Consider the following 22041-nt stretch of genomic DNA (forward strand, 5'->3'; position numbering starts at 1 on the left):
TGGGCACCAAGGGCCCCATTATCCTCATCGCCCCCCCCCCTACACATTTAGCCTCGGTGAGTTGGACTCAGCTGCAGTTTGCCACTCGAGCTCCAAGCTGCAGCTTAACATTCAAGCTCCACTTTTGCACTCCAGGTGCAGCCCACCCCAGAAGAGATGAGATAAGGAGCACAAAGCTTCGGGTTTCAGGCGCAGGAGCTGCTCTCTCATGTGAGGCTGCCACCAGCATCCCCATGTGACAGGGGCAGGGCATAAAGGACCTTTCTCTCCTGAGTGCCCGCTGGGAAGAATTAGCTTTTTGTGCTTCCTGGGTTTGTTTGTGTCCTCAGAAGAGCTCTGCAGAGCAGGGCAGGCTGCTCGACAGCAGCTGAGCCACCCTCTGCTGCCTGCCCAAACGAGAACCCCAGAGTGCCAGCGTGGTGGAGTGGAAAGGGACCTCTGGAGCTCACCCAGCCCAACCCCCCCTGCCCGAGCAGGGCACCCACAGCAGCCTGCCCAGGGGCACAGTGCCCAGGGGGGTTGGAAGCTCTGCACACAAGGAGGCTCCACAGTCTCTCTGGGCAGCCTGCTCCAGGCTCCAGCACCCTCACAACAAACAACTTTCTCCTCCTGGGCTCCAGTCTGTGCCCACTGCCCCTTGCCTTGCCTCTGGGCACCACTGAGCAGAGCCTGGCCCCAGCCCCTTGCCCCCACAGCTGCTTTAGCTCTTGCTGAGCACTGCTCAGCTCCCCTCTGGGGCTGCTCTCCTGCAGGCTCAGCCCCAGGGCTCAGCCTCTGCTCCTGCCAGAGCTGCTCCAGGCCCTCAGCATCCTCACAGCCTGCCCTGGGCTCTCTCTGCTATTTCCCTGCCCCTCTCCATCTGGGCAGGCCAGAGCTGGACCAAACACTCCAGGTGTGGCCTCCAGATGAGCAGGGAACTTGCCAGAGCTGTGAGAAGAGAGAAAGCTTAGGGGCAGGTGGAGGCTGGAGGATGTTTACAGCTTCCACATCCTCCCCAGCTGATAACAGCTCCAGTTTCACTGCCTGGGTGGTTTTATGAGGGTGACACTTGGGGCACTGCCCCCGATCCAGCCTGACCTTCTGGCTCTTCAGGCCAGGTGAGCTCCCACGGCACAGCCACCTCGGCACCGCCTGCAATTTACCTTGGGAGCGAGGAGTGGCTCCAGGAGCAGCTCCGCGCCCGGAGCCGCGCTCAGGCTCCCAGGAAGGTCTCCCAGAAGGATAAAGTCCATCGATGTATTTCTTGTGTTTGCTCTTCCTCCTGCCGATAAAAGCTGCGCCCAGCCCCGGCCGCGGCCTCGGGCACCGCCTGCTGACCCAATTTGCTTAACGAGGCCACGAGGGAGCTGCCAGCAGGACCGGGAAGGCTGCGGGCACCTGCGAGCCGCGGCTGGAGCCTGCAGCTCAGCTGCCTCCTGGCAGCAGCCGGAGGGAGGCGAGAGCAGGATTGGGGTTCCCCTGCTGGGGAAGCTGCGCGGGGGAGGCTCAGCCGCGGCGCTGAGCCGCCAGGAAGAGCAGTCCTGGAGCTGGCTCCAGCCGGGGGCTGCTCACCGGCGGCGTGCCCAGGGCTGGCACCGCCTCACTTCAGAGCCCTTATCGATGACCTGGGGGAGGGCAGCGAGGGCACCCTCGGGCAGTGTGCAGGTGACACCAGGCTGGGTGCCAGGGGTCATCTGCTGGAGGGTCAGAGGCTGCAGGGAGCTCTGCCCAGAGCTCTGTCCAGGCTGCAGCCATGGGCTGAGGCTCAGCAAGGCCAGGGGCTGGGTCCTGCACTTGGGCCACAGCAACCCCACGAAGGCTCCAGGATGGGGGCAGTGGATGGAAACTGCCCAGTGGGAAAGGAGCTGGAGGTGAAGCAGGGAGTGCCCAGGGAGCCAAGGGCACCAGCAGCCTGGCCTGGATCAGCAGTGGAGTGGGCAGCAGGAGCAGGGTAGGGATCGTGTCCCTGGGGGTCAGCCTGGAGGAGGCTGAGAGGAGACCTCATTGCTCACTGCAGCTCCCTGAGGTTGGTCTGAGAGGGAAGGGCCTGAAACTGTGCCAGGGGAGGGTTAAGTTGGAGAGGAGGAGAAATTTCCTTGCTGCAAGAGTGGTCAGGGACTGGCAGAGGCTGCCCAGGGAGGTGGTGGAGTGCCCACCCCTGGAGGTGCTCCAGAAAGGTGTGGCCATGGCAGCTGGGGCCAGGGTTTGGTGGCCATGGAGGTGCTGGGTCGGTGCTGGCCTGGATGATCCTGAAGCTCTTTCCCAGCTGAAACAACTCCAAGAGGCAAACCTGTCCCGAGCCTGCCCAGGGCCTGCTCTCCTGGGCAGGAGCTCCACGCTCGGTAGGACAGAGGAAAAGCACCGGAGGAGGACAGGGAAGCTGCAGCCAAGGTGGGGGAGGAGCAGCTCCAGGAGCTCCCCGGTGGGATCGCAAAGCTCTCCACAAGAGGGAGATCAGACACTGGGCACCGCGGGCACTGCCACCGCACCCCGTGCCAGCCCCAGCAGCTCTCGCCCTCCCCTGACTCTGGGTTTAACCCCGAATGGGCTCCCTCCTCCTCTTCCTCCTCCTCCTCCTCCGAGCCAGGCTAGAGTAACAAAATGATTTATTGTCATCTCCTGTCCTTGTCGAGCTCAGTTATGTACAGAGAGTGTAAAAAACACCTGCAGGACCTTTGGGAAGAGCAATCAGAGCTCAGAGCTGGCAGGGGGAGGTCAGAGCTCAGAGCTGCTGAGTGGACCTGGAACCAGTTCACTTTGATCAGGATGGGTCAAGCCTCAGGGGGAGTCTCTTCCCCCTCTCAAATATCCTTGATGACCTCTTCCAGCTCCTCTTTCGTGTACATGTGGAACTTCATGCCAGGCTCCACCGTGGCAAGCTGCAAGAGAAGGAGCAAGGGGTTAAGGAAAGGGGCAGTGAGGGCCAGGGGGCAGAGCTGCAGCAGCAGACAGAGCAGCTGTTCCCTCTGCTGCCCAAGCTGCCAGCCCAGCAGGATCATTCCAGCCAGGACCCTGCTCCCCAGCCCCCAGAATAGCTGCTGGCCACAGAAATAGCCTGGGCTGGACTCAGGCTGCTCCTGAGGCTGCAGGGAGCTGCAAGGCTCTGCTGCGGTCCCAGAAGTCCCTGCTGGGCACTGAGAGCTTCAGCACACACAGCTTGGGGCAGGGAGGGTCCTGCCACGAGGGTCTCCTCTCCTCCAAAAACCAAAGCCTGCCCTTGGGAGAGCCCAAAAAGCACCCAAAGGGGACTGAGGGTCAGCCCTGGGAAACTCAGGCAGGGACAGAGCTGCACAGGAGGTGCTGAGGGCCAGGCTGGAGGAGGCCCTGAGCAGCCTGGGCTGTGGGAGCTGTCCCTGCCCAGGCACAGCCTTGGAACTGGACGAGCTCTGAGCTCCCTTCCAGCCCAACCCATTCTGTGATGCTGCTTCTGCTCCTGGCGCTGGCACAAGCAGCAGTGCAGCCTGCAGGGCGCAGCACAGCCTGGGACAGCCACGGCAGGAGCTGTGCCCCTGGGCTGGGCACTGGGGAGGCCACAGCTGGCATCCTGGGCTCAGCTTTGGGCTCCTCACTCCCAGAAGCACAATGAGAGGCTGCAGCAGGCCCAGAGAAGGGCACCAAAGGGTCTGGGGAGGAGCAGCTGAGGGAGCTGGGATGCTGCAGCCCTCGCTCCCGGGCACAGATCTTCGCTCCTCAGGGATCAAAGCACTCAGCTGCAGCCAGCCCCAGGCAGAGCTGCTGAGGGTCCTGGCAAATCCCAGGGCTCCTCCTTGGCTTCTCCACTTGGAGGGCAGCCACGAGGGGCAGGAGGTGCCAGGAGCTGCTGGGGGGTGCAGGGGGTGGGTGGGAGGCAGCCAAAAGCCTTTTCTCAGGGGCAGCATCTCAGACATTTGTCCTCCACAGCCCCTGGCAGCTCGGTGCCAGCTGCCACCCTCGGCCAAGCAGAAGCCACTGCAGGCCCCTCAGGCCTCCTGCACAGGTGGCACAGCCCAAGGCAGCTCCTGGGCTTGGAGCAAAGCTCCAGAGACATCTCCTGCAGGTCTGCTCCTCCCTGCACCTCCTCGACCAGCCCTTCCCTCGCAGGCTCCACTGGAAGCTCCCAGCCCTGGCTGCAGGCAGATTTAACCCTTCCAGCACCACACTGCACCCCCCCGGGATGGAAAATCCCCCAGGGGAAGCAGCAGAGCAAACAAAGAGCAGCTCCAGGTCCTTCCAGACAGCTCAGGAGCAAGGCAGCTACTTCAGGCAGAGGCTTTTGAGCCTGAGAGGGTGACTGGAGTGGAGAGAAACCTTTTAATCCTCAGCACATTCCTCTCGTACTTAACCCTGAGAGGATTCCTCAGCCCCTGCAGAGCTTTGCCAAGCACAGTTAAGCCCTTGGTTAAACGGGGACATGACATCAGGGCACTGTACACTGCCCCCTGCCTCCTCCTCCTCACTGTACTCTGGAGCAGCCAGAGAGAGCCTGGAGCTGGTGCAGAGAAGTGGGCATGAGGCTCAGGGAGGCAGGCTCCAGCTGGCTGGCACTGCTCTGGGACAGGGTGTCCAAGCCTGGGGCTGCTCTCAGCCCTTTGTCACCCCCCCGAGTCCCCCAGCAGCAGGATTTGGTATCAAATTGTCTGCATGGTGATAGCTGTTTGGGAAACCAGAGAGGGGAGAGAGGGAGGCAGGCAGAAGGGGAAAGTAAAAAGAGGGAGGCAGGGAGAGGGGAAGGGAGGGAGGCAGGGAGAGGGGAAGGGAGGGAGGCAGGGAGAGGGGAAGGGAGGGAGGCAGGGAGAGGGGAAGGGAGGGAGGCAGGGAGAGGGGAAGGGAGGGAGGCAGGGAGAGGGGAAGGGAGGCAGGCAGGGAGAGGGGAAGGGAGGCAGGCAGGGAGAGGGGAAGGGAGGCAGGCAGGGAGAGGGGAAGGGAGGCAGGCAGGGAGAGGGGAAGGGAGGCAGGCAGGGAGAGGGGAAGGGAGGCAGGCAGGGAGAGGGGAAGGGAGGCAGGCAGGGAGAGGGGAAGGGAGGGAGGCAGGGAGAGGGCTGGAGCTGGCATGAGATGCTCTGCAAAGGGCCTTGTGTCTCACAGCCCCCAGCCCTGCTCAGCATCACCTCTCCACCAGCACCACCACACTGGGAGGGTTTCCACTTCTGCTGCCCCAAAAGGAGCACTTCCAGCCCGGGCTGGGTGCAAGGGCAGAGGCAGCAGAGTGCTGCTGGGGATCTCCTGGGCAGAGGCTGCAGGTTGGAGCAGCACTTTCATCCCTGCAGGCTTCACCACCCTGGTTCTGCTGCCCAGGAGATTGTTGGCACCAGCCCAGGCCTGAATATAGCAAGGCCAAGAGCTGCAGGAGTCTCATCCCTTCTAATGTTACCAGGAGCAGGGAAGGCAAAATAGGAGCTGGCTGCAGGCAGGGAAGCAGCAGCCCTGGGGGCTGCCAGGAGGCTGCCTTGGCCTGGGGCAGGTGGAGGGTGGGAGGGGTCCCTGCCCAGGGCAGGAGGCTGGGACTGGAGGATCTCCAAGGTCCCTTCCAACCCATTGCATGGAGGCTGCAGCCCCACGGGAGCCACTGCTGGGGCAGCTGGGCAGGCCCAAGGGAAGCTCCAAGCTGCCCAAAGTGCCACCTGGGATGGGCCACAGGCAGCTGCCTACAGCAGAACAACATCCCCCAGCCACAGCTGGGACAGCCTGAGCTGCTCAAGGGCCTGCTCCATGCTCTGGGAGCAAGGAAAACTCTTCTTGCACAGCCCCAGAACACCCCCAGGCAGGCAGCTGCTGGCTGGGGACACCCTGAGCTGCTCCAGAGCCCCAGGACAGGCAGCAGGACCTGGTGCTGAAGGCCAGGCTGGATGAGACCTGGAGCCACCAGGCCTAGTGGGAGGTGTCCCTGCCCATGGGTGATCTTTAGGGTCCTCCCAAGCCTCCCCCTGCAGCTGCAGCAGAGCTCTGTGCCCCCTGAGCTGGTACCTCGATGTTGGTGGCATTGAGCTTCTCCTCCATCACCTGCTTCAGGATGACCAGGGAGGATTTGATGGCTTCCTTCAGCGTCATGGACTGCAAAACACAGCACTGCTCAGCTCAGGGAAGGCTTCCACCCCCCCAGCTGCAGCCCCCCTCCTGCTGCTCCCAGAGCTGTTCCTGGAGCCCAGCTGGGAGCTGATGGAGCTCTGCACAGCACCGACAGGAGATCAGAGCAGGCTGCAGGGGCTGGGCACTGACAGTGCCCAGATGGAGACTTCCTGCTCCTGGGCAACTCTGCCAGAGCTTAGCAACTCTTAATCTGGCCACAGGAACCTCCCGGGGGGGGCTGGGGCCTGCCCCTGCTCACTGGGCACTGCCTGGCAAACAGTGCCACCCTCCCGACCAAGCTCCTGCCCCCCACAGCCCCTCCTGGCCAACAGCCCTCAGGGTTTAACCCCTCAAGCCCTGCAGGAGGGCACTGCAGAGGGCACCAGAGCTGTGCTGGCAGCAGCTCTGCCCCCCGGAGTTGGCCACTGAGCAGCCCCAGGCAGGACTCTGCAGGGGGGGCTGAGCCCCTCCCGCAGCCTGCAGGCAGGAGGCTCTCAGGCTCTGCCAAGCAGCACCACCTGGGCTGCAGTGCTGGAGCTGAGCTGGCACAGCAGAGCCCTTCAGCTGCCCAGGAGCCAGCAGTGTGCCCCCGAGGGCAAGGCCAAGAGGGTGCTGGGTGTAGCAAGAGGAGTGTGGGCAGCAGCTCAGGGAGCTCCTCCTGCCCCTCTGCCCTGCCCTGCTGGGGCCACTCCTGCAGTGCTGTGCCCAGCTCTGGGCTGCCCAGCTCAGGAGGGACAGGGACCTGTGCAGAGCCCCAGAGGCTGTCTGGAGCAGCTCTGCTGTGAGGGGAGGCTGAGCCCTGAGGGTGCTCACGCTGCAGAGGAGAAAGCCAAGAGGGACCTGAGCAGTGCCTGTAAACATCTGGGGGGTGTGGGGCAAGATGCAGGTGCCAGGCTCTGCCAGGGGGTGCCCAGGGACAGGACAAGGAGCAAGGGGCATGAGCTGGGACACTGCAAGAGAAACTTGTGTGGTGTGAAGCTGCTGGGGGCTGTGGAGTCTCCTCTGGAGAGCTTCCAACCCCCCCAGGGCTGTGAACATCCTCCAGCCTCCACCTGCCCCTAAGCTTTCTCTCTTCTCACAGCTCTGGCAAGTTCCCTGCTCATCTGGAGGCCACATCTGGAGAGTTGGGTCCAGCTCTGGGCTGCACAGCTGGAGAGGGGCAGGGAAATAGCAGAGAGAGCCCAGGGCAGGCTGTGAGGATGCTGAGGGCCTGGAGCAGCTCTGGCAGGAGCAGAGGCTGAGCCCTGGGGCTGAGCCTGCAGCAGAGCAGCCCCAGAGGGGAGCTGAGCAGTGCTCAGCAAGAGCTAAAGCAGCTGTGGGGGGCAAGAGGCTGGGGCCAGACTCTGCTCAGTGGTGCCCAGGGCCAGGCCAAGGGGCAGTGGGCACAGACTGGAGCCCAGGAGGTTGCAGCTGGGCAGGAGGAGAAAGTTGTGTGGTGTGAGGGTGCTGGAGCCTGGAGCAGGCTGCCCAGAGAGGCTGTGGAGCCTCCTTGTGTGCAGAGCTTCCACCCGCCCTGGGCACTGTGCCCCTGGGCAGACTGCTGTGGGTGCCCTGCTCGGGCAGGGGGGCACTGGGTGAGCTCCAGAGGTCCCTCCCAAGCCCTAACATTCTGGTTCACTTCAGCTCCTCACACCCAGGCTGCCTCCACCCTGAGCCCTGGCACTGCCCAGCAGCAGCCTGTGGAGCTGTTTTATTTATAGAGCACTTCCTGACATGGTCTGGATCACAGCTGCCAGGGGCAGTGCCCAGCACTTGCCCACCAGGCTCATGTGCCAGCTGCTGAGAGCTGCAGGAAGGTCTCCATGACAAGAGCAGCTCAGTGCTGACACCAAACCACAGCAGCACTGCCAGGGGCTGAGCCCAGCCTGACAGGCTCCAGCAGCTCCCCGAGTGTGAGAGGAGCCCTGGGAATGATCCCTCAGGAAGCAGAATGTGTCCCGTGGCTGGGAACAGACACTGAGGGGCTGCAGTGTGGCAGAGGGCAGTGAAGCTGGGGAAGGGTCTGGGGAGGAGCAGCTGAGAGAGCCTGGGTGGGGCTCAGGGTGGAGGAGGCTGAGAGGAGACCTCACTGCTCTCTGCAGCTGCCTGAGAGGAGGCTGCAGCCAGCTGGGGCTGGGCTCTGCTGCCAGGGCACAAGGGGCAGGATGAGAGGAAATGGCCTCAGGCTGCCCCAGGGCAGGTTCAGGTTGGCCACAAGGAACAATTTCTGCCCCTCGAGGCTTGCCCAGGCCTGGCCCAGGCTGCCCAGGGCAGTGCTGGAGTGCCCACCCCTGGAGGGGCTCCAGAGCCTGCAGCTATGGTGCTGAGGGCCATGGCCTGGCAGTGCCCTGGCACTGCTGGGCTGAGGCTTGGCCTCCGTGGCCTGAAAGCTCTTTTCTAGCCCAAAGGAGTCCCTGGTCCTGTGCCAGCCTCAGCCTTACCTTGTGGTAAACCTCCTGCAGGGAGCTCTGTGCCCCCTCCGAGGCGGAGCCGATGGCTCTGGCATCGCACTGCACAAAGGTGCCCGAGGGGTCCATGTGGAACCTGGGGGGCAACGAGGGTGAGAGAGCAAAGGGCTGCTGTGCCCCCAGCCCCACAGCACTGCCTGCAGCACGGCTCACAGCTGGGCACAACACAGCCTGCTCCTGCCCACGGGTATGGGGCAGAGCTTGGGCAGCCTCTTGTGCAGGCAGCTCCTTGGGCACTGCAGTGATGAGGAGGAGGAGGCCAAGGTCTGGGGGAGCAGCAGGGCCAGAGAGCCAGGCTGGAAGGAGAGCCTCACCCTGCCCCCCCCGGCCGGGCTGCAGCTCTGCCCTGGAGGCTCTTCCAGAGTTCTCAGCCGGGGAGGGAGAGGGCAGGGGGAGACACACCCGGGAGCGGGGGGGGGCAGGCAGGGGGAGACCTGCCCGGGAGCGGGGGGGAGCAGGCAGGGGGAGACCTGCCCGGGAGCGGGGGGGGGCAGGCAGGGGGAGACCTGCCCGGGAGCGGGGGGGGGCAGGCAGGGGGAGACCTGCCCGGGAGCGGGGGGGGGCAGGCAGGGGGAGACCTGCCCGGGAGCGGGGGGGGGCAGGCAGGGGGAGACCTGCCCGGGAGCGGGGGGGGGCAGGCAGGGGCCAGAGCCCGGAGCAGGGGCTCAGGTTGCAGCCACTGCAGCGCTCCCCGCGGAATGCCACAGCAGGCACTCGGCTCGGGTTACTGAGGGCTCTGCTGCTCCTCCGGGGTAGGGCAAGAATAAACTCGGGGTGAGGAGGGCTGAAATCTCTCCCTCCTGCCCGGGAACCGCGAAAAGGCAGCACCGGGCGAGGAGGAGGAGGAGGCAGAGCCAGCCCCAGCGGCAGCAACAGGGAGGGAACGAGAGGAAGCCCCCCCCAGGCTCTGGCCGAAGTGAAGCCCAGAGTCAGGTCGCTTAAAAGGCCCCGGAGCGGCAGCAGCAGGCCGGGAGCAGCACTCACAGCTGAGGTCCCTTCTCGTCCACTCCTCCGAACAGCAGCGCCACGCCGAAGGGCCGCGACTGGGAGAGACCGGCAGGGGGTTGGGCAGGGCCGCGGGCAGAGACCCCCGGGCAGAGACCCCCCAGCAGTCCCTCCCCGCCAGAGCAGCCCCCTCCCAACCCAGAGCAGCCCCCAACAGCCCCCTCCCAGAGCAGCCCCCCCCAGAGCAGCCACTGCCTCCCAGAGCAGCCCCCAGCAGGCCCCTTCCTGCCAAAGGCAGCCTCCTCCTCCTCCTCCCCGCAGAGCCCCCAGCAGCAGCCCCCTCCTCTTCCCACAGCAGCCCCCAGTGCCCCCCCCCAGGGCAGCCCCCAGCCCCACCATGGCCCCAGGGTCTGCATCCTCCTCGCCGAACTGCAGCGCCAGGTTGGACACTGCCTGGGTCACACTCTCCACCGTCATGGTCTCGTTGTAGGTGAACCAATGGTTCTGCAGGGCACAACAGGAGGTCTCCATCAGCTCCTTGCTCCCAGACCCTCACCAACCCTGGGTCATTCCACAGAAGCCACCCAAATGATGCCCTCCCCTCCGACCCCCCTGGGCACAGAACAAGCTGGGAAGGAGAAACCTTGGCACAAGCAGGCCTGGGGATGCCACCAGGGCCAGCAGGAGGCTGGAGCCCTCGGTGCCAGCCTCTGCCCGAGGGGATGGAGCTCTGCAGAGGAAGGAGCAGGGCTGAGCTGCTGGGAAGCTGCGGGGGAAGAGGCTTCAGTGGCCCTGGGGGAGCAGAGGCACTGAGGGCATGGAAGGGACCAGAACCACAACCAGCTACAGCTGAGCCAGGCCCACCCAGCCCTGCAGCACCACCGGCAGGAGCAGCTCAGCATCAGCTGGCAAGGTGGGCAGCAGGGGCAGGGAGGGGATCCTGCCCCCCTGAGCCCCCTCCCCACAGTGCTGGGCAGCTCTGGAGCCCTCAGCACATCAGGGACCTGCTGCAGCAGGCCAGAGGAGGCCACGGAAGGGCTGGAAAGGCTCTGCTGAGAGAATCACAGAACCAGGCAGGGTGGCAGAGAGCTCCAAGCTCCTCCAGCCCAGCCTAGCACCCAGCCCTGCCCAGTCACCAGACCCTGGCACTCAGTGCCCACCCGGGCTTGGCTTCAGCACCGGCAGGCACACAGACTCCACCACCTCCCTGGGCAGCCCATTCCAGTGCCAATCACTCTCTCTGCCAACAACTTCCTCCTAACATCCAGCCCAGACCTGCCCTGGCACAGCTTGAGGCTGTGTCCCCTTTTTCTGTTGCTGGCTGCCTGGCAGCAGAGCCCAACCCCACCTGGCTACAGCCTCCCTGCAGGCAGCAATGAGCTCTGCCCTGAGCCTCCTCTGCTGCAGGCTGCACCCCCCCAGCTCCCTCAGCCTCTCCTCACAGGGCTCTGCTCCAGGCCCCTCCCCAGCCTTGCTGCCCTGCTCTGGGCACCTTCAGCACCTCAACATCTCTCTGCAATGGAGGAGCCCAGAGCTGGGCACAGCACTGGAGGGGAGAAGGCTCCAGGGAGAGCTCCTGCCAGGGTTTGGAGGGGGCTGCAGGAGAGCTGGGGAGGAACTTCCCAAAGGCATGGAGGGACAGCAGCAGGGCTGATGGCTCAGGCTGGAAGCAGCAGCCTGGGAGGTGTCCCATGGCAGGGGCTGGCACTGGCTCATCTCTAAGGTCCCTTCCACCCCAACCCATTCTGTGCTCTGCCAGGGCTGACACCACTGCAGGACCTGCTGGAAGGTCCCCACCGAGGTGCAACAGCAAAGAGCAAACAAAGTAACAGAGAAGGCTCCAGGCCTTGGCCCTGCAACAGCCCCACGGGGGCAGTGATGCTCCCCGGGAGCCTCCCACTGCTCCTCTGCTGCAGAACTCCTGCCCCAGGCTGCAGATGCCCTGAGGAGAAGTGTCACTGCCACAGCTCACCTGGGTCTCCACTCGTGCCTTATCAATCAGAGTCTTTGCATCAGCTATTAAGCCACTCATGGCACAGCCTGGAGTGGGAGAGGGGAAAGCAGAGGTCACTTCCTTCCTTATTTCCTTCGTGCTCTCCCACCAGACCTCCCCAGACCTCCCAGGGAATCCCCAGTGGGCTGTGGGGTGAAGCAGGTCCCGGTGTGGGAGCAGCCAGCAGCACCAGGAGGGAGGGTGGGACAGGAATGGCTTCAGCTGAGAGCCAGGATGGACATCCTGCTGCAGGCAGGGGCAGGACACAGCCCCAGGCAGCCCTCAAGCCTCAGCTGCTTCAGGGAGTCCCAGCTGAGAGCCTCTGAGAAGCTCAACCTGCGTGGAAGGGGAACTGGCTCAGCCCCAGCGTGGGGGGGAGATGCTGCAGGGGCAGGGGCACAGCTCTGCCAGGCAGGGGCAGGGGCACAGCTCTGCCAGGCAGGGGCAGGGGCACAGCTCTGCCAGGCAGGGGCAGGGGCACAGCTCTGCCAGGCAGGGGCAGGGGCACAGCTCTGCCAGGCAGGGGACGTGAGACTCCTCAGGAGCTCCTTCCAGCAGCCAGCACCACAGGGAGAGGCTTTTCCAGGGGACATATTTGGGCATGAGCCCTCGGGGCAGGGCAGGCTGCAGGAGGCTGCTGGAGCTGGGCTCCACCTGCCATTGGTGCTCCAGGAGCTGGCCCCGGGTCAGGCCCTTCACAGCAACCCCCTGCTCCCCAGAGCTAAATCTGGGACGAGCTTCGTGGGGCAGGGCAGGGAGGCAGGGTGGGGGAGGTGCCTCAGTGCCGGCTCCGGGAGCTGTGTCCCGCTGGGAGCCTGGAGCCCTGCCCAGGAGCTGCTGCTGCCTGCCAGCGGAGCAGAGGAGGCTCCAGCCCTGCAGCTCTGCTTCCCACCCTGCCAGGGCAGAAAATCCTCCTGCAGTCTGCCCCAGAGCTGGAGGGGAGCCCCCAGGGGAGCCCCCAGGGGCTGCTGCTCACCGATGTGGGAGTCAATCTCCACAATCTTCTCGATGCTGCTGGGCTCCATCAGGGGGGAGGTGATCCTCTTCTCCACGGCCAGGCACACCCCCTCCGAGGTCTGGATCCCAATGGCTGTGGAGCCAAGCTGGAAACCACCACCGTGGCCATCAGCACAGCAGCAGCAGAGCAGCACCACCCTCACCAGCCCCCAGCAGCACAGCTCCCAGCCATGAGCAGCTCAGAGCCCATCTGGGCTTGGGTCGTTGGGAGATGGTTTGGAGGAAAATCACAGCAGGGACACACAAACCACCCACAGGAGCCCAGAGTGTGGTGGGGCTGGAAGGGACCTCTGGAGCTCACCCAGTGCCCCTCTGCCCCAGCAGGGTACCCACAGCAGCCTGCCCAGGGGCACAGTGCCCAGGGGGGTTGGAAGCTCTGCACACAAGGAGGCTCCACAGCCTCTCTGGGCAGCCTGCTCCAGGCTCCAGCACCCTCACAACAAACAACTTTCTCCTCCTGGGCTCCAGTCTGTGCCCACTGCCCCTTGGCCTGGCCCTGGGCACCACTGAGCAGAGTCTGGCCCCAGCCTCTTGCCCCCACAGCTGCTTTAGCTCTTGCTGAGCACTGCTCAGCTCCCCTCTGGGGCTGCTCTGCTGCAGGCTCAGCCCCAGGGCTCAGCCTCTGCTCCTGCCAGAGCTGCTCCAGGCTCTCAGCATCCTCACAGCCTGCCCTGGGCTCTCTGCAGCACTTCCCTGTCCCTCCTGAGCCAGAGCCCAGAGCTGGACCCAGCACTGCAGATGTGTCCCCCCTGGTGCAGAGCAGAGGGGCAGAGAACCACAGAGCAGGCAGGAAAGCTGTGCTGGCTCAGGGGAGGGGGAAGCTGAGTGCTCCCCTGCTCTGTGACAGGAGGCTGTGGGCACATGCTGGCAGTGCCAGCTTCTGTGGGCAGGGTCACAGTGTGTGGGCACTCAGCACCTCCTGCTTCCACCTCAGCTTGGACCTGAGGATTAGATTCATCAGCTGGAGTTTAGTTTGGGGGTGGAGTGGTTGGTAGGAGGCAGGGAGGGGAACAAGCTGCTGTGTTTGGGGCAAAGCAGAGGGGTTTGGACCCTCAGGAGCCATAGAAGGAGGGGGGCAGGGCAGAGGGGGCAGAGGCTGGCACACAGCTGCGGGTGAGATGCTGGCACAGAGCCCCCAGGGGCAAGGGCTCCCAGAGGCCAGGGCTCCCCAAAGCAAGGCCCCTCAAGGGAGTGCCAAGGCAGCAGATGCCACTCTGTGCCACCCCAGGAGCCAGCCAAGCTCTGCAGGGCCCCCAGAGAGCAGAACCTGCTCTGCCCTGCCCAGAGCCAGGCCTGGCTCGGGAGGAGCCCTCCCCCCCCGCCGCGGGTACCTTGATGGCCTCGATGGCATACTCCACCTGGAACAGCCTCCCCTCCGGAGAGAAAGTGTTCACCCCCCTGCGGGAACGACAGCAGAGAGGCTGAGGGGGGGGCAGGGCCGAAAGGAAACTCAGCAGCGGCAGAGGCAGGGCCAGGCCCCGCCGCAGGGCAGCTGCAGCCCACCGCGGCCGGGCTGGAAGGGCCTGGGCTCGGGAGGCCCAGAGAGAGGAAAGGGGCAGGCAGCTGCGGGCAGGGCAGGGCAGGGCAGGGCAGCTCTGCCCTCAGGCCGCCCCGCGCTGGGCGCATTCTGCCTCCTCCCTGCAGCGCTTTGTGCCACCAGCACGGACCCGGCCCTGGCTCCGGGACCGCCCCGCGCCCCCCCGGCCCGGCCCGGCCTCCCCTGCCCTCCCCACCGGCCCCGCCGCGCCGTACCGGGGCTCCATCCCCAGGCAGACCTCGCTCGGGATCTCACCGAGCCCCTCCGGAGACCGGGAGGCTTTAACGGCGGAACCACAGCGGGACGAGCGGCCCCTCCTCCCGGGGACCCCGACCTTGCCTCCCCACCACACCGGCAGCCGCGGGAGCCTTCCAGCACTGCAGCCTCCCGGTGGCACGGGCCAGGCCCTGCGCTCCCCTCCCCGGTGCTGAAGGGAGCCAGAAGGAGACAAAACCGAAGGGCAGGAGGCAGCCGCGGGGCGGTGAGGAGGGAAGCCCCCGGGACCGGAACGCATGGGAACGAGCAGAGGCCCTCGGGCACGGCCCGGCAGAGCGGCGGCCTCCGCACCAGCTCCTCAGAGCGGCCGCAAGCCGCCGGCACCAGCCGGGGCCCACCGGGCGGCGAATGGCCCAGGCCCGTGACTCAGCCGCAGGCCGCGGGCGGCGGGCAAGAGGCGACCGAAGGCCGGAGGGGCTCGGGCGGGCACTCACCGATCGTACTCGGAGCGTGTGAGAAACATAGCGGCGGCGGCGGGAGGCAGGGGCCGCAGGGGCCGCAGGACGCAGGAGCCGCAGGGCAGGGGCGCGGGCGGGAACCGGGAGCTCGCGGCCACCGCTTCCTGTCGGCGGCTCCGAACTGCGCAGGCGTGAGCCCGCCCCCTGCCCGCCACTTCCGCCCGTGCCGCTTCGCTATTGGTCAGCCATGGCACGGGATTTAGCCAATCAGAAAAGAGGGAGGGCAGGAGGGGCGGTGCCGGGAGGGGGCGTGGTCATGCGGGCGGTGGGCGTGGCCGCGGCGGGGGAGGGGTTCCCGTGCCAAGGGGCGGGGGCAGGGGCGGGGCCAGGGGACGCGGCGGGCGAGGGGCACCGAGCACCGGAGCGGGGGTTCGGGGCACAGGCAGCGAGATGCCTGCGGTGTGGTACGCACGGACCTGTCGCCGCCCCGTGGGGCCGTACCGGGGCTGTCGGCATCCCACCGGGAGCCTGTGTGGCTCCGGGACTCCCCGCGCCGTTCCCGGTCCCAGCGACACAGAGAGGCTAATTGAGGGTCGAACGGGAGGAGGCACCGGGGGGCGGGGGAAAGGACTCTCCCAAAGGGGAAGTGTCCGGGGGCGGCCTTTATAGGGGGGGCGGAGCGGTGCTGCCCGCCCCGGGGGCGGTGGGGTTGCCCCGGTGGCGGCTCTGACAGCGGAGCGGTCTCCCAGTGGGTGGTGGAGGTAATACCGACCGCCCCCGGCCCGGCCATGTCCGAGTCCGGTACCCCCGCCACCAGTGACAAAGCGCTCCGGCTCCAGGTAGGGCTCCGGTGTGATCCCCTCCTCTCCTCTTCCTCCCCGGTGACCGGGACAGTCTCCCTCCTCGGTAGCTCGGCGCAATTCTCCGGGGTAACTCTCGATGCAGTCCCCGGTCCCCCAATACAGTTCACGCTTCGATGCCCCGGTGTTCCGGTGCGACCCCCGCTGCAGCCTTCCAGTGTCCCGGTGCAACTCTCCGCTGTTCCGGTGCCGTGACTGCTGCAGCCCCCCAAAGAGTCCCGAGCCAATTCCTCGCCCGAGGCAACTCCCGCTGCAGCCACGCGGTCCGGTGTGGCAACCCCCCCGGTTCTCCGGGACTGCCCCTGTCACGAACGACTCTTCCGGGGCCCCCCCAGACCTGTCCCAGATGCCCCCTCCCCCCCGCCCCCGATCAGCCTGCCGGTCCCCGGGAGCAGTCCTCGGTGTCCCCTTTTCCTCGGGGTGCAGCTCTCTCGGCCGGAGTAGTCCTTCCGAGCAGCCACCCGCAAGTCCCCCGGAGCAGTCGGTGGCGCAGCCCTGGGTAATCCCCGGTCTCCCGGAGCAGTGCCAGTGCCCCCTGGTCCACCGGAGCAGCTCCCCGTCCGGTGCGGCCCCTCGGAGCAGTGCCCCCGTTCCTCCGGAGTAGCCTCCCCTGCATCCCTTGGGTACCCCAAACTAGCATCAGCCTGGTCCCCCGGACCAACCCCCGGAGCCCCTCCGGTCCCTCGCTGTGGTCCCCCGGTGCAGTCCCCGATGCAGCCCCTGGGTATCCCGGTGCCTCCCGGTCTCCCGTCGAAGCCCCCCAGTGTCCCCCGGGGCATTCCCCTCGGTCGCCGCTGCTTTCCCGGCGCCCCCCACTCGCCGCTCTCTCCCCGCAGGACCGAGTCCTGGCCGGGGTGCGCTGGGGTCGCCTTCTCGAGCCCCTCGGCTTCATCAAGGTGCTGGAATGGGTGAGTGCCCCCCCGTGCGTGTGCCCCCCCGTGCGTGTGCCCCCCCGTGCGTGTGCCCCAACCCTCGCACCGTGAGTGTCTGCCCCCACACCGTGAGTGCCCCAACCCCCCCCCGTGAGTGTGTGTCCTCTCCCCCGATGAGTGTTCCCCTCAACGAGTGTGCCCCCCCGTGAGTGTCGTCCCTCCCGGTGAGTGTGTGTCCCCCGCCTCCACCGCGTGTCCCCCCGGTGAGTGCCCCCCACACACCGTGTGCCCCACTCCGGGCTGTGTCCCCATCCCAGCCTGATCCCGGCTCCAGGCCCCCCCATCCCAGGCACAGCTCCTTCCCCAGCACTCCTGAGTGTTGCTCCCAAGGACCCCTCCCCAGCAGCCCCCCCACATTCGGGGGGCTCCTTTGCTTCCCTAAAGCTCCCCTGTGACAAGGGGGCCCTGAAGCCCCCCCGGGGCAGGAGGCCTCCGGAGCTGCCCCCAGTGCCTCTGCAGCCTTCCCCAGCAGCCCCAGGTGTGGAGACCCCAACCCGGGTGGGTCCTGGGGTGCAGTGCCAGGAGCCAGGCCCTGTGTGTGCCCCCTCCCCCCGGCCCTGCGTGTGCCCCCCCCCGGGTGACCTTGAGCAGGAGGCTTCACCCAGCCCCAGCAGAGGGGACAGTGGCATTGGGGTGCTGGGTCCCCAACACTGCCACCAGCTCGGGGGGCGGTGGGTGGGGTATGGGCAGGGTGAGTTGGGGGTCAGTGGACTCCAGGGCAGGGGGACACTGGGGGCGGGGGGGACCAGGTGCCCGCAGCCTTGTCCCGGCCGTGCCATGACCGGCTCCGGGATTGTGTTTCAGGATTGGCATTTCGGTGGCACGGCCATGCTGGGGCCGAGGGGCTCCTGCCAGCCTCCCGCCGGGCACCAGGGCTGGGGGAACTGGGGCAATGGGGAAGTGGGGGGGTCAGCCCTGGCGGGCCAGGCTGCACCCACGGGGGTGATTTCTCCCCCGCCCCACAGCGCTTTGGGTAATGCCAGCCAGGAGGGTGCTGGGCACCCTGTGCCAGTGGGTGCAAGATCAGTGCCTACCTGTGGGTGCAGGATAAGACCCCACCAGTGGGGTGCAGGGTCAGAGCCCAGCAGTGGGGTGCAGGATCAGGCCCTGGGTGTGCAGCCACCCCAAGCCAGGAGGGCAATCTGCTCCTGCTCCACCCCTCGGTGCCACACACAGCTCTGCCCATCCCCATGGCATCAGACCTGGCTGCTCTCTCCCCCAGGAAAGCTGCTTGGGAGCCGCTGTGCGCCCAGCACCCTGCCCGGGGGCAGGAGCGGCTCAGCAGCAAGGGGCTGAGCACGGCAGCGGTGTCGCCCCCCCGGGAGGGGACTGATGGCAACAGGATGACCCTGGAGGTCCCTCCGTGGTGGTGCCCCCAGCTCGCTGGGAACCCCCTGCAGCGCTCAGCACCCTGCCTACATTTAAGGGGGGACACAGACGTTGGCCTTGCTGCCGCCGCCGGTGCCCCCCCCGGTGCCCCTCTGGTCGCCGGTGCCCGTGGCAGCCCCGCTTGGTGCTGGCACAGGAGGCCCAACAGCTGCGGGGTGGCAGCTCGCCCTGCCCCGCCGTGACTCAGCGCTGCAGGCTGCAACCCCCTGCTCGGGTTCCTGCCACCCTGGGCCGGGGGGAGGGGGTCCCAAGGGGGTCCCGCAGGGTCTCGGAGCCCCCCAGCCTGCTGCTCCTCTCCCGCAGCTCTTTGCGATCTTTGCCTTCGGGGCCTGCGGCTCCTTCAGCGGCGAGACCGGGGCCACGGTCGTGTGCGAGGGCGACACCAAGGACATGAGTGCCATCGCCGTGCACTTCGGGTACCCCTTCAGGTGAGGGGGGCAGCCCCCGCAAAACCAGCCCCGGGCGGGGGACCGTGGGGTGCTGGGTTAAAGCCCATCCCTGCTGCTGCAAGTGGGGCCACAGCTGTGGACCAGGGCGGGACCCACTGCACAGCATGGGGCATCCCTGAACCCGATGCCATCCAGATGCCATCCAGGGGACCCTCCGTGAAAGATCAAAGGGCGTTTGGGATCCTTGGTAAGGGGAGGATGGAGCTAGGCCGGCCCCGAGCTGCGGCTTTAACCCCTTCCTTCCAGCGCTGCTTCTGTGCTGGGCACTGCGCCGTGGCAGCGGGGCCAGGTCCTGACCCCGCAGTGGCAAATCTCCTCCAGCCCAGGGAAGATGCCCCCAGGGTGGTTACTTCACCTCCACCATCCTCTCCCTCCCCAGGGCATCATCCCAGTGGGGTTATTTTGGAGCTGGCAGAACCATCTCCACTGTCCCCTCCTCAAGCCCAGGGGACCCTCCCCAGCATGGTCATTTCATGCCCATCCCCTCCTCCACGCCTTGTCCCTTGGAGTGGTTACTTTGCCCATCGTCACCTCCCCTTGCCCCCCCCGGAAGGTCACCTCACTGTGGTGATCGTGGAGCCGGCAGAGCCGAACTCCTCATCCTACCCGTTCCCATGGCTTCACCTCCATGGACCACCCCAGCAAGGTTGCCTCACCCAGCATCCCACCCTGTGCCCACCCGACAGCCCCACCCTGTGCCCACCCAACGCCCCCCCTGCTCTCCCAGGTTATACCAAATCTCCTTCTCCATGCCGGACTGCCTGGGGGAGTTTCAGACGCTGCACCTCGTGGGGGACTTCTCAGCTCCGGCTGAGTTCTTCGTGACCCTGGGGGTCTTCTCCTTCCTCTACGCCATGGTGGCCCTGGGGCTCTACCTGCGCTTCCATTCCCTCTACAGCCAGAACAAGAAGCTGCCGTTCGCGGTAAGGAGGCTGCGCCCCCCGGGGCGCCGCGGGGTGCTGCCGGGCGCGGGGCTGAGCCGTGTCCCCCCCTCCCCTCCGGCAGGATTTCTGTGTCACCCTCTGCTTCGCCTTCTTCTGGCTGGTGGCGGCGGCGGCGTGGGGCAAGGGGCTGAGCGACGTGAAGGCGGCCACCCGCCCCTCCAGCCTGCTGGCAGCCATGCCCGTCTGCCACGGCCCCGACGTCACCTGCAACGCGGGCACCACGCCGGCCATGGGGCTGGCCAACATCTCCGTGGTGAGAGAGGGGCTCGGGGCGGGAGGATGGTGGCAGGGGAGAGGTCTGGGGGTGGGCTGAGAGAGGAGAGGCTCTGGTGTTGGGAGGTGTGGGAAAGGCATGGGAGGCACAGGTGTGGGCAGGGAGGGCACACACAGGGTACAGGGGGCACGTGGGGTACCTTGGATACATGGGATAGGTGGGACACATGATGGACGTGAGTCCAGCAGCAGTGAGTTTGCAGCTGGCACCAAGCTAGGAGCAGCTGTGGAGCTGGTGGAGGGTAGCAGAGCCCTGCAGAGGGATCTGGCCAGGCTGGATGGGTGGGCAGAGGCCAAGGGGATGAGACTGAACAAGGCCAAGTGCAGGTTCTGCACTTTGGCCACAACAACCCCAAGCAGCTACAGGCTGGGGCCAGAGTGGCTGAGAGCAGGCAGGCAGAGAGGGCCCTGGGGGTGCTGGGAGAGAGGAGCTGAAGCTGAGGCAGCAGTGCCCAGGTGGGCAGCAGAGCCAATGGCATCCTGGGCTGGCTCAGGAGCAGTGTGGGCAGCAGGACAAGGGAGGTTCTTGTGCCCCTGTGCTCAGCACTGCTCAGGCCACCCCTGGAGTGCTGTGTCCAGTTCTGGGCTCCTGAAGAGAGATGTTGCAGTACTGGAAGGTGTCCACAGGAGGGCGACAAAGCTGTGAGGGGCCTGGAGCAGAGCCCTGTGAGGAGAGGCTGAGGGAGCTGGGGGGGTGCAGCCTGCAGCAGAGGAGGCTCAGGGCAGAGCTCATTGCTGCCTGCAGCTGCCTGCAGGGAGGCTGTAGCCAGGTGGGGTTGGGCTCTGCTGCCAGGCAGCCAGCAACAGAACAAGGGGACACAGCCTCAAGCTGTGCCAGGGCAGGCTCAGGCTGGATGTTAGGAAGTTGTTGGCAGAGAAAGTGATTGGCATTGGAATGGGCTGCCCAGGGAGGTGGTGGAGTCTCTGTGCCTGCAGGTGCTGAAGCCAAGCCTGGCTGGGGCACTGAGTGCCATGGTCTGGTTGGTTGGACAGAGCTGTGGGAGAAGTTGGGCTGAAGGAGCTTGGAGCTCTGTGCCAACCTGCCCGGTTCTGTGATTCTATGGCATGGGACACGTGGGACACGTGGGCTGCGTGGGACATGGGATGCGTGGGACATGGGATGCGTGGGACATGGGATGCGTGGGACATGGGATGTGTGGGACATGGGATGTGTGGGACATGGGATGCGTGGGATGTACAGCACATGTGGGACTCATGGCATGCCTGGAGCACAGGGGGCACCTGGGACTCGTGGGGCACTCAGGTGTGGGCTCACCCCTGGCTGGCCCTGCGGGGCCCCTCCTGTCCCTGCAGCTCTTTGGCTTCATCAGCTTCCTGCTGTGGGCTGGCAACTGCTGGTTCGTGCTGCAGGAGACGCAGTGGCGGGCACAGGCGGCACCCCGAGACCCCGAGGCTGCTGAGCAGGGAGCCATCGACAAGCAGTAGCACCCACGGGTGCCAACAGTCCCCCGGGACCCCGCTGCCACCGAGCAGCGTGCCACTGACAAACAACAGCACCCATGGGTGCCGCTCAACCCCCAGGAGCCCAGCACTGCTGAGCAAAGTGCCATCCACGAGCAGTGGCACCTATGGGTGCCATCTGTCACCCAAGACCTTGATGAGCAGAGGGCCATGGATAAGCAGCAGCACTGATGGGTGCCACCTGTCCCCTTCAGTAGCACTCATGGGTGCCACCCATCCCCTGCAACCCCGCTGGGCAGGGTGCCATCGACAAACACTAGCACCCATGGGTGCCCCCATCCCCTGTATTACCACCCGTGGGTGCCCCCATGCCCTGTATTACCACCCATGGGTGTCCCCATCCCCTGAATTAGCACCCGTGGGTGCCCCCATGCCCTGTAGTACCACCCATGGGTGCCACCTGTCCCCCGGGACCTTGCGCCGGCCGCCAGCACGGGGGCAGGGTGGTGCTGGCCCCGGGGCTATGGGTGCTGTGGGGGGGACATGTGACCCCCTGCCCGGGCTGTCTGTAGGGGTCTGCGTACCCCAGGGTGCCCCACGCTGTATGGGGGGGCTCTGTGTGGGGCATATAAAGTCCTGGGTACCAGCTGTGTCCGGGGGTGCCCATGGCCCTGTGCCTGCCTCTGCCGGGGGGGATACAGGCCCTGGGCATGAGGAGCTCTAGGGAGGGGGTGCATAGACCCGCAGGGCCCCCAGCCCCTACAGGAGGACCCCCCCGGGGGTCCCCAGCCCCTCTCTGGATCTGTCACCCTCCGCTGCCAGCCGCTACAGCCCTGAGTGCCCCCCGGGAGCTGCCAGCCCCACGCAGGCAGCAGAGAACCCTGAGCCCCCAGCCCCCATATCGTGATATAGACCCCCCCAGCTGCTATAGTGAGATATAGACACCCCCCATCCTCTATGGCACGACATGGACTCCCCCCCCCAACCTCTACAGCACGATATGGACCCCCCCACCCCCTATATCACGATATGGACCGCCCCCCCCAGCCCCTATAGCGCGATATAGACCCCCCCAGCCCCTATAGCGCGACATGGAACCCCCCAGCCCCTATAGCGCGACATGGAACCCCCCAGC

At 66.2% G+C, this 22041-nt stretch overlaps 2 protein-coding genes across 3 annotated transcripts; one reads left to right on the forward strand and one right to left on the reverse strand.

The window, feature by feature from the left end:
- Positions 1 to 2568: 2568 nt before the first annotated feature.
- Positions 2569 to 14858, reverse strand: PSMA5 (proteasome 20S subunit alpha 5). The gene is made up of 9 exons (XM_064173789.1): positions 14674 to 14858; positions 13758 to 13824; positions 12386 to 12512; positions 11389 to 11456; positions 9813 to 9920; positions 9456 to 9514; positions 8445 to 8547; positions 5923 to 6009; positions 2569 to 2858 (listed from the first exon to the last, which is right to left on the reverse strand). Exons 1-9 carry the CDS (start codon positions 14700 to 14702, stop codon positions 2781 to 2783), a joined length of 726 nt encoding a protein of 241 aa, XP_064029859.1. The 5' UTR covers positions 14703 to 14858; the 3' UTR covers positions 2569 to 2780.
- A 479-nt stretch (positions 14859 to 15337) lies between these two features.
- On the forward strand, positions 15338 to 21552 carry SYPL2 (synaptophysin like 2). Of its 2 annotated transcripts, XM_064173788.1 has the most exons (6): positions 15338 to 15476; positions 16334 to 16405; positions 18122 to 18246; positions 18995 to 19190; positions 19273 to 19464; positions 20799 to 21552. In XM_064173788.1, exons 1-6 carry the CDS (start codon positions 15426 to 15428, stop codon positions 20928 to 20930), a joined length of 768 nt encoding a protein of 255 aa, XP_064029858.1. In that variant the 5' UTR covers positions 15338 to 15425; the 3' UTR covers positions 20931 to 21552. The 2 variants fall into 2 exon arrangements, with proteins under 2 accessions (XP_064029858.1, XP_064029857.1); XM_064173787.1 differs by having other exon boundaries at positions 18995 to 19464.
- Positions 21553 to 22041: the final 489 nt, after the last annotated feature.

The sequence above is a fragment of the Pogoniulus pusillus genome, chromosome 39 (genome assembly GCF_015220805.1).
Source record: "Pogoniulus pusillus isolate bPogPus1 chromosome 39, bPogPus1.pri, whole genome shotgun sequence".
Taxonomy (NCBI): Eukaryota; Metazoa; Chordata; class Aves; order Piciformes; family Lybiidae; genus Pogoniulus; species Pogoniulus pusillus.